Source organism: Triticum aestivum, chromosome 1D (genome assembly GCF_018294505.1).
Source record: "Triticum aestivum cultivar Chinese Spring chromosome 1D, IWGSC CS RefSeq v2.1, whole genome shotgun sequence".
Taxonomy (NCBI): domain Eukaryota; kingdom Viridiplantae; phylum Streptophyta; class Magnoliopsida; order Poales; family Poaceae; genus Triticum; species Triticum aestivum.
The window spans coordinates 116920373-116930768 of record NC_057796.1 but is presented as its reverse complement, the minus strand read 5'-3'; the positions used below and the strand labels follow the sequence as shown (position 1 = coordinate 116930768).

Sequence of the window (10396 nt, the reverse complement as noted above, 5' to 3'; positions counted from 1 at the left end):
ATACCTAGCGGCTCGCGGGTTCAAATCCTCGTATTGCCATCTTTGTTTCTGTATTTTTTATGTTTTACTTTTCGCTTTGATATAGCAGCAGCCAACGAAATGAAGGACGATGTTCTAATGTTTTTCTTATTAGTTGGAGTCTAACTTTTTTTTGGGCGAAAAGTTGGAGTCTAACTTGACTGACGTATGTATGCATGGACGCGATCATGTCATTGTGGCGTGAGCACATTTGCATGCATGGGGGTGTTCACGTACAGCTGAGTGTTCATGATGAGCGACTGTTGGTTCCACATCTCTCTCTCTCTCTCTCTCTCTCTCTCTCTCTCTCTCAAGTGCCAAGAGCTTTTCTTGAGATGAGTCCTAGCCCCATGGTGGGAGAAGTGCATATCGGGTGCTCTCACCCCTCACATAATTCCATATGCTCCATCTTTCAAAAACAAATTTAAACGTTTCTAGAATTTTTGTTTATTTGTAAATGTCACTACAGGAAAATCATAAGTTGCATAGTAGCCGGCTGTAACCCGAGTGTCATTTCACGGGTACTCGTCTCGGCTTATATGCGTGTACGCCGAGTATCAAACCCTACTCAACACCTCTTTTTAAGAATTCATCCGATTAACCAGTTAACTTATCGATTAATCCCTACTCATAGGATCACTGAGTAGTCGATAAACTGATAAATCTTTCGATTAGTGGATTAATTTGTCGATTAGCCTATTAATCTCTTACTCGTCAGCCAATTGAGCAGCTACAAGTAAACGATTTCCTGAACAATGCTCAACACAAATGTTGACCTCGGCGTAGAATACGCCACTAAGCTGAGAATCGGGAAAAGGACCTCCGCTTCCAACAAAACACTCGGCATAGCGTGTAGAAAACACTCGTCTTAGAGTTCCCTCTCAGCAAAGTTTTTCCCACATGGACGGAAGGGATTGACGACTACGTGACGGGGTGCCCTATATGCCGCGTGTTTTACAAGATGCTCGGCGTGTATGGAAAAGAAGTCAAGTGCCCAAAATAGGACACCCGGCTTTCACTTTGCATCTTTTTGCTCACCTATTTCTTAATGCAAAAACGACTTTTATATGTCCTTCGTTGCATATTTTTTATTTATTGCTTTCTATTTATTTTCTATGTCTTTCTCACCCATTCTCTCCTGCCAATTTTCATCGCCCTCTCAATGCCATCAATTTCTCGTCCACTCTATAATCCGCCACTTTAAAGTTGTGGTATTCCCTTGTACTCTTCACACCCCTAGTGTACCTATATTAGGATCACATGAAAAAGGAGAAGTGTGGTTCCGAACCTTACTCGCGTGATTTGATGCATCCCCTGTTTGGGTTTGCCTTGAAACATCTACCCCCTAGCTTTCTCCAAATGGGAGGGGCTGCGGGAGAGAGACACAGTGAAATTCCATGTGTAAGCTAGCCAGATCAAGTCCCGTCTAGCCAGCCGCCGCCTCCCAAAAAAAAGGTAGGGTTTCTCTGCCTCCCGCTGGCGCCGGCGCCGGTCCACCCTGTCTTTGGTGGCCTTAGGGCCATGGTGGCGGAGTGGATCCTGGCCCTCGCCGGTGGGAGGTCTCCGTTTTTAGATCTTTTTTCGAGTTTTGTTAGGGTTTGTGTACCGCTCAGGACGGCGAGATGGCGGCGGCTTTCTGAAGATGGAATAAAAGGTCTCCCTGCTTAGTCCCCGTTCCGTTGATGCGTCTAGCATCGTCGGTGGGCGTGTGGAGGTGTGTCTCCGACGGATCTGTCTTTAGTGGATTTGCTCGGATCTGTTCGTCGTTCGTCTATGTTCTGGTATTCTCAGGTTGGATCCTTCTGATCTACACTCTTCATCGGCGGCGGTTGCTGTTCTGGTGTGTTGGTTCTATGGAACCTTAGCACGACGACTTCCGGACTGTCTACTACAATAAGGTTTGCCGGGCTCCAATGAGGGAGGAGCGTTGACAGCGGCGCGCCTTCGGCTCGCTTCAATGCTTGTAGTAGTCGCTAGGTGGTCTATGGATTTGGATGTAATTTTTATTATTTCTAGTGTTCGTTGTACTACCATTATTGAAGATGAATAGATTGGAAGTTTTTTTTGCAAAAAAAAAATCCATGTGTAAGTTGTGGGGTATTCCATGTGAAAGTTGTGGGGTCAGTTTTTTATCACACCCTGAAATTTGTTAATGTACTCCCTATGTGTGTTAAAATTTTGAACATGCTAGATAATCGAGTGTACTTGAACCCACGATATTTTCGCCACTGAAGAGAGATGGCTGGAGTCGGAGAATTGACGAGAGCAACAAGTGTATGGCGAGCTCAAAACCAGAGGAGTGACGAGATTTGGACAAACTAGGACAACAGCGTGATACAATATGTTGGATATATTGCATTTTTTAGCAGGGTGCCCCACGTACATGACACCCGCATGCACGGGACCCACACATCCTAATATCCCATCCGCGACACGAATGAACCACCCCATCCGCGACGCGCACGCCACCATTTCGGCAAAGTTAGCTATCCACACACACATGCTACATCTTCCATCTCACGCGCACGAGACGTGTGCCGCCTCCTCGCCGCCTACACGCTGCATCGCCTTGTTGGCTGACGGCACGCACTGTGCTGCCGTGGTTGTCGCCGTCGTCTGCAGGGGAGGAGCTTGTACCGCCAGCGGCTTCTGCTGTTGCTTGACGGCGACGACCCTCTTGCAGGCGGCCATGGTGAAGGTATGGTCGGCAAGCGGGATAACGGGGAGGTTGTCGCAGTTGCAGATCTCGATCATGAAGCCGTCGGGGTCGTGGAAGAAGATCTGGTCCACGTAGATGCCGCCCTCCTCCACGCACCGCTGGATGTACGGGATGCCCAGCTCCTTGAGCCGCCGCTCCACCGCCACCATGCTCTCGCACTGCAAAGACATGCATACACACACGCACCGCAAATCATTCATCTCCGCACAGAGCAAATAGCGCGGCATCCATGCATGCGTGACAATGTGGACGTGATTCTCCATACACCTCGTTGATGTGCAAGGGTGACGCGGAACCAAGCGTACACCAAAAGTTCATTCCTGTCTCGTCATCGAGCAATCAGTGTTTCTTAAAATATTGAATTGGAGTAGTACGTACCTGGAACGAGATGTGGTTATCCTTGGGGTTGATCTCCGTCTTCCCGGGCAAACTCCGTGGCTCTTCACATTGCAACAGGTGGATGCCGATCCCATAGTTAAATAACCTTCATTCGCAGCAAAAATCATCAACCACTTCTCTCTTGATAAATATACTAGTACTATTGATGTGGTTTTCTAGCTATTAAATTTCATGCATCAACCAGTTGTAAATTGCTTAATCCCAAAGATGATGATTCAATTCTGTTTAATTACCATGCGCCGTTGAAGTTGAAAGATCCGGGGCGGCGGATGGGGATGAAGCCCAGGACATTCATGTAGAAGCGTAGCGACTCCTCCACCGAACTGCAAACGATGCTGATGTGGTTCAGCGATGCCAATGGCAGCACGCCGCCGCTCGCCATTGCCGCTGTCGTGCGTGCTTACTGCTCCTATCAGGCTATCACTGAACTATTGCCTCAAAGCCGATCGTCGTTGCTGAGACGATCTACCATCTATGCCCATGAAATTGCAAGCGGCGAATCTAGGTGCAATGGGCACATCGTCCAGCATGCACCTGCGCGCATGCGTGAGAATGTGAGATGGTGGTCTCTTCCAAAATGTTGGAGCTGTGCCAATGAATATATATAGGGGTATATATACCTTGTTGTTATTATATATGTGGCAGAGGCCGGAGAGGACAAGAGAGGGTCATAATTAGGATGGCTGGGCAAGAACAAAAACGAGGAGTCCCAGTTCTTTGGAAATGTAACACGAGCGACATGTTTTACATGTAAAACAAAACTATATTTATCCTAACCAGATTTAGTCATAAGTACTCCTGTAATTCTTCCCAACTAGCATTGCTACCCGCGCATTTGCGCGGCTAAACTAAATATTTTTATATTGTGCTTGTTCTATAGAGATTTATTTCATATTATTTGTAGGTTGCATTAATATTGATCTACAAATAAAGTACACATTTACATCTCACAAAAACATTACCAAACTTTGGTAAACTTTTTTTTCCTATTTTGAATTAAGTTATTGCAAAGACCTTCATGTGTGACGCTGAAAGACCAGAAGCACCGTGGTGTATGTCCTATAATGTAACACCATTAGCTCTCATATTATTTTCTATATTTTCCTATTCCACTCCTCATCCCTCGATATTTATTCAGTAATATTATTTTAGGGATTTCAGAAATTTTGGACCTTTAATTTCGCCACGTTGAAGTCATGTTTTCTTCATTATTGACATATCATACTTGATCCATTTGAAAATTATGACTTCACGTCCTACTATCATCTTCTCTACTCCTAATGTATTAGTTGGTTGAATAGTACCACGGTTTATTTTCGTTCGGTTATATTTCGTCTGGTTTATTTTCGTCCGGTTTATCTTCGTCTCACATCCCACCACCATATCTCCTCACGTTGATTTTTTTACCCTCACAATAAAAATTTTCATAACCTTTTCAAAGTTTCCTAACTAGACACGTTATAAACGGGCAGGAACCGATAGCATGTTACCAATAAAAACTTTCCTAACCTTTTCACCTTTCCTAACTAGCCACGTTACAAACCGGCAGGAACCAATAGCACATTACCAAACAATAAAATCCAATTTTCTGGTAATTAATTCCAAATCTCAACTTTCCTAATGCAACGATCCGTACTTTCCTAACAATAAAATCCAGCATATTTTTTAGTCTCAATACGAAAGTGGAGGACAAAGCACAAATCTGTATAATTCTAAATATTATGACTGAGGCACTTATCTCTATCTCTACTACCTAAAAGAAACGTAAGGTTCCCTCTCCCCTCTTACGTTTCGTCCAACCTCCTCTGATCGTACGTCGTCAGCAATTTTGCAGAAAAGCCCCTGAAGTTTTAAGTAATCAACCCGCAATCCTCAACATAAGTCAGCCCAAATTGGTTTGGAGAGAGAAAGGAAAAAATAGCCCAACCACCGCACGGCCTGCCTCCTCGATCCCATCTCGACCTCCAGCCCCACCCCGCCTTGTCCTCCGCTGCCGCTCGCCGCCCACCCCCGCAGCCGCCACCTCCTGCCCCGCCCGGCCCCGCGCCGCCTCACCGCGCGCCGCCCGCCGCCGTCGCGCGTTGCCCGCCCCCGCCGCCGCAGCGTGCCGCCGGTCGCGCTCGCAGCCGCCCCGCTCGGCGCACCCACCTCGCTCGAGGTTGGGCGAGCGCGGAAGTAGAGTTCGGGACGGCGGATCGGAATCCATCGACCGATTCTCTCTTTCTCTCCTCTCCCTTGGATTCCTGTAGGCGGTGGATCAATCTTGCCTTCGTGGTGGCGGCAGAACGAGCGCCGTGAGATCAGGTGGACCTGCTTCTGGTAATCTCAGTTTTGTTAGTAGAAAGTGGTCAATTTAGTATTCATTGGCAACAAAAAGAAGTGAATGATATCATGCCATAATTTAGTGTTGCTTCCCGGTCCTGGATAGATGATGTATTGTATTTCTGCATAAGCTAGGAAATCTACAAATTGATTATCTGTAAACTATTTGTCCATACTTCTCCAAGATCTGAATATATACCATCTTTGCTGATCGATTTTATTACTAAGTAGCAGATTCCTCCTGGTGCTTGGGACGTTTTCAGCTAGATTGATTTACTAGCTACGTCCAAGCAGGCCACTGGATTGATTTCATGAGGCTTACTAGCTACGTCCCAATCAAGATAGCTAGACTTACTAGCTACGTCCCAAGCAGGCCAATCCAATATGTTGATCAATTTGATTGTTCTGGCTGGAGGTCAGGAGGTCAGAAGGTGCGTCCTTCACACTAAATCGTACCCGAAGTTCTACAATTAGGTATGATTACAACTAGGAAGCTACCCTTCCTGGATAACTATTTTAGTACCTGTTTTTATTTACTGATGAGAACTAAATAAATTGGCTACTGTCATGTTTCTCCCTTAAAAAAAAGATTCTGGTAGATGTGCTTGACAATAATAATGGTAATACCTAAAGGAGTTCTCTTGCTCCAAGTTAGCGCCTATATATTCTTAGCTACCATGTACTTGGGTTACTGGTTTGTGTTAAGGATTCCGCTACTGTTGCCAAGGTATCTACAGAATTTTGTTATAGTACTAGCTGAACAGAAAAAGAGATGGTCGCCAAACCTCAAAAAATATCAATCGGCTATTAATTTACTAGACTCTATTTCAGTCTAATTAGTGGAGACTTAGAGAGTGGAAAAAATGTTTAAAAAACCTAATATAAAAATATGAAATATTTAGTTATTCTCTATATCCGAGAAAGCAATAAAGAACTTTGTGTTAGGCAGTGCACTGCGGGAGCGTGTACTGCGACTATTTTTGCACTGCCGAGGAAGGCTTGATCTTTCCCACAGGTCCACCTTCTTTACCTTTCCGTTCTTTGAACTGGATAATTTCTGATATTCTAACATTGATGGAAAATCATTATCTTCTGTAAAGCCACATTTCATTTTATGATTTTTAGCAGAAGCTCGCTTCGAGGTCTTGGTGTGGGGCTGCTGGGGAAGGGAATGTCCTTCTACTTAGTGAAAGTCGTTGTTGCTGAGGCTGATTTTACCTTCTTTCTAAGTGTTCTATTTTATTAGTGCAATTGGTTCGAGTTAAACTAACATCCATCGTACAAATATTTGTGGGACATATTCAGGTAAATTTACCATGTTCTGTTTTCATTACCCAGCGCTAAAATGTAGATGTTATGATGACCAATGACCATAAACTTTTCTCAAGAAATCTGGAAAGAAGCGAGGATTCTCAAGTAAGATAAGTCTGCTTACAAAAATTTGCCTACTGGAAAGTAGATAAGAGACTCATGAAGTAAGAATACATGCCTACATATTATACATAGCAGGCTTCTGACTTCTCTGATTCTGCAAGCCTTGAGGCTGTGAAACATCTATGCTAGGTCACCACACTTCTGCCACCTTCATTTGATGAGGTACATTCAGATTCGGTTTGTCTATTACTTTATGGATGCTTCTCTTCTCATTACAGTGCTGGGCAATTTGATGAGAAATTATCTTCTCTTTGATGGTCCAGGTTCAGCGTTCACTACTATGAAAGAAGAAGGCATGTATTTTCCTTGTGGAATTTCCAGTAGAATGGCAGTGAGAACGAGTAAAAATCTACAACAGGTAATACATTATCTTGAAGCTACATGGAAAGCAAAGTAAGCACATGGATCCCTCATTTGAGAGTGGGGGTTAAACTTCCCTGGACTTCTCCCTTAATTCTTACTGCAGTCTTTTTATTCACATTTCCTATTGTGTAGTTGGTGACAATGATGAATTGTTATCCACTTGAGAAAATAAAGATTAAATCGATGATGCTCTCAAAAGTAAAATGACTTTCTGAGCTGGATAGAGACATTGTGAGCATCAATATAGAACTTATAAACCTTTTTCCTTGTTTGTTATAATGATATTTTCATTTTCCTGTGTATATTAAACTTGAGAATATTATTCTGCATTACTTCAACCGTTACTTTTTATGTGTTTGCAGTATGACTGTATGGTTCTCACTCAAAGTAGAGGCCCAACAAACTTTTTTGAAGTAGGAGTCGAAAACTACAAATCCATCTATTCCTAGAATGGAGCTGGTTGGAGTTGAGCCTACAATTGAGCGGGTAGTTCGGTGGCACCGACATCCAGCTGAAAGTTTTATAGGAGGGTTAGTAAAGCAAATTTGTTCATGAGGAAATGTGCCAGCAAAACATTGAGTCAGAGTGTAAGACAAATGCTCTTAACAGTTTTTTTGGTCGCTTTTCTTTAATTACAATTCTTATTATTTTTAGTTGGCATTGATGTACAAAAGAAAATCCTGTGCCTTTTTTGTCCTCTCATTGACCATTGTATTTTTGAGTCATATCAGTCTATGTAAAAGAATTCAGTACCTTATGTTTTGTATATTTAGAAATGTCTAAAGGCGTGGTGTTATATAATAACTGTATGATATGCTTTGTATGCCTTTCCTGTAGCCTTAGTATGGTCATCGTTTTCTCTTTCATGTCCTTCATCTTAAATTAAAAAATATGAACCATTGCATTGTGCTAAAGTTTATCATTATTATTTAATTTATTTATAGGCAATATTTCTTCTAGAAAAAAAAATGTAAATTTCGTGTAACAAGCTAAAATAGAATCTTCTCTGAACATGCCACATACTACTGAGCTGGCATTATTTGCAAATTCTATTAGTTGACAATGTTGATGTGTATTTGACACCATTCATTTGAACCACCAAATAATAGAAGTTGTTTGATTGGTAAAATAATTTTCAGGTTTGTAACCACACGCTTATTTATTTTGTATTCGCTGTAACGCATGGTCTTTTGTGCTATAACATAATGTCAAACCACTAAAATTTATATGCCCCGTTGCAACGCACGGGCCTTGTGCTAGTATGATAAATATTTTGGATTACCTGCTAATGTGGGCTTGGACAAAAGCGATTGTTTTCAGTTCTTGATTGATCATATTATTATGAAGATTAGTGGTTGGAAAGAAAAGTTGTTATCAGCGGGTGGGAAGGAAATTTTGCTTAAGTCTGTTGTTCAAGCTATCCCAACATATGCAATGTCCGTCTTTAAAATTCCTAAAAAGATTTGCAAAGGAATCATAGACGCGATGTCGCAATTTTGATGAGGTGACGAGGATAATCAGAAAAGGATGCACTGGATGGCATGGTGGAAGTTGTGTGTTCCAAAAGACCAAGGAGGAATGGGTTTCCGTGATATACACTGTTTTAAGCTGGCTTTATTAGCGAAGCAAGCGTGGCGTCTCGTGGATAATCCTGAATCGTTATGTGCAACAATCCTAAGAGCCAAGTATTTCCCCGAAGGTGATTTCATGAGCGCAGTATTAAAAAAGGGCGCCTCCTTTACTTGGCAAAGCATTATGGCGGGAGTGGACTCTCTCAAGAACGGCTATATATGGAGAGTGGGAACGGGAGAAAATATTGACATATGGAGAGATGCATGGATCCCAAATTGTGCAGACAGGAAAATTATTACACCTAGAAGGGGGAATCTACTGACGAAAGTTTCTGATCTTATTAACCCAGTCACAAATGGTTGGGATGAAGAGTTGGTGAGACAAACTTTGTGGCCAATTGATGCCCGTAGAGTACTAGCGATCCTGATCCCTATGCATAATATGTCGGACTTTATTGCGTGGAGCTATACAAAAAATGGTTTATTCACTGTACAATCAGCTTATGTGGGGGAATTGAGTAAGCAACATGGGAGGAAGTTGGAATACTCGAATGGCATGGGCAGAAGTAACGCCAATCCTATTTGGAGTAAGATCTGGAAATTAGCTTGTCCGGCAAAGGTTAAAAATTTTATTTGGCGGACGCTTCACGGGACCCTATCGTGTCGCGTTACATTGGCCAACAGACATATAAAAACTTAGCCAATATGCCCAGCATGTTTGGATGGGCTAGAGGACACGAAACATATATTATTTCTGTGCTAGAAGGCAAATGAAGTATGGGAGTATTTGGGGTTGTATGAAGTGGTGAAAAAAGCCTGCGTCATTGATCGTGCAGGACATGCAGTCCTTGAATTCTTACTCCTTATGCCTGATCATGGACTACACATCTTGGGCTCCCGGAATGCAGGGGAACTAATCGCTATAGCTGCTTGGTATTTATGGTGGAATAGACTGAAACTAGTCCATGAGGGTAAGTCTCAAGAGGCGTCCCAAACCTCGATGGGGATTAGGGCTATAACAGCGAACTATGTAAATGCCCACTCTCCTAAAGCAAAGAGAAAGAATGAAGGATGGTGCAGACCTCCAAGGGGGTTTGTTAAATCAAATGTGGATGCTTCTTTTGATCATGATCAGCTAAGAGGCACAGCGGGTGCTGTTATGAGAGATGACAAAGGAAACTTCATAGTAGGTGGTAACTGGAGGATTTAGTACTGTGCGGATGCTCTGACAGCGGAGGCGGTAGCACTCAGATTTGGCTTACTGTTGGCACAAAAGACGGGATGCAATCGTCTAATTATCAATTCTGATAATATGAAGGTCATTGACGCAATGAACAACAGAGGACAATCTGCGGGAGCGGCTGTTGCAATTTTTGAGGATTGTTTTTTTATGGCCTGTTATTTTCCTCAAACCAGTTTTGAACATTGTAACAGGGAAGCGAATAAAGTAGCTCATGAGCTTGCTCGATTAGCAAAATGTTCCATGACTAGGGATTGGATAGAGGAGCCCATGGAAAATCTTGTAACTCTCTTGATAGACGATGTAACCATTATTGCTAATTAATAAAGT

The 10396-nt window shown here is 42.9% G+C and overlaps 1 protein-coding gene and 1 long non-coding RNA gene across 3 annotated transcripts; one reads left to right on the top strand and one right to left on the bottom strand.

Annotated features, from left to right (window-relative positions):
* Positions 1 to 2397: 2397 nt before the first annotated feature.
* LOC123166551 (uncharacterized) lies at positions 2398 to 3714 on the bottom strand. Its single transcript, XM_044584358.1, has 3 exons — positions 3370 to 3714; positions 3116 to 3221; positions 2398 to 2895 (listed from the first exon to the last, which is right to left on the bottom strand). The coding sequence occupies exons 1-3, from the start codon at positions 3516 to 3518 to the stop codon at positions 2536 to 2538; spliced, it is 615 nt and encodes a 204-aa protein (XP_044440293.1). The 5' UTR covers positions 3519 to 3714; the 3' UTR covers positions 2398 to 2535.
* A 1476-nt stretch (positions 3715 to 5190) lies between these two features.
* On the top strand, positions 5191 to 8051 carry LOC123166541 (uncharacterized). Of its 2 annotated transcripts, none has more exons than XR_006483583.1 (5): positions 5191 to 5440; positions 5693 to 6473; positions 6587 to 7054; positions 7156 to 7250; positions 7618 to 8051. It is a non-coding gene; the product is annotated as an uncharacterized lncRNA (long non-coding RNA). The 2 variants fall into 2 exon arrangements; XR_006483581.1 differs by having other exon boundaries at positions 5191 to 5455.
* The last annotated feature ends 2345 nt before the right edge of the window (positions 8052 to 10396 follow it).

What these genes read in the sequence shown, in the direction of transcription:
- LOC123166551 (XM_044584358.1), bottom strand. Translation starts at nt 3,518, where the DNA reads ATGGCGAGCGGCGGCGTGCTGCCATTGGCATCGCTGAACCACATCAGC. An exon ending in TTCAACTTCAACGGCGCATG is followed by an intron (nt 3,222 to 3,369) that starts GTAATTAAACAG and finishes CTGCGAATGAAG; the next exon opens with GTTATTTAACTATGGGATCG. An exon ending in ATAACCACATCTCGTTCCAG is followed by an intron (nt 2,896 to 3,115) that starts GTACGTACTACT and finishes ATGTCTTTGCAG; the next exon opens with TGCGAGAGCATGGTGGCGGT.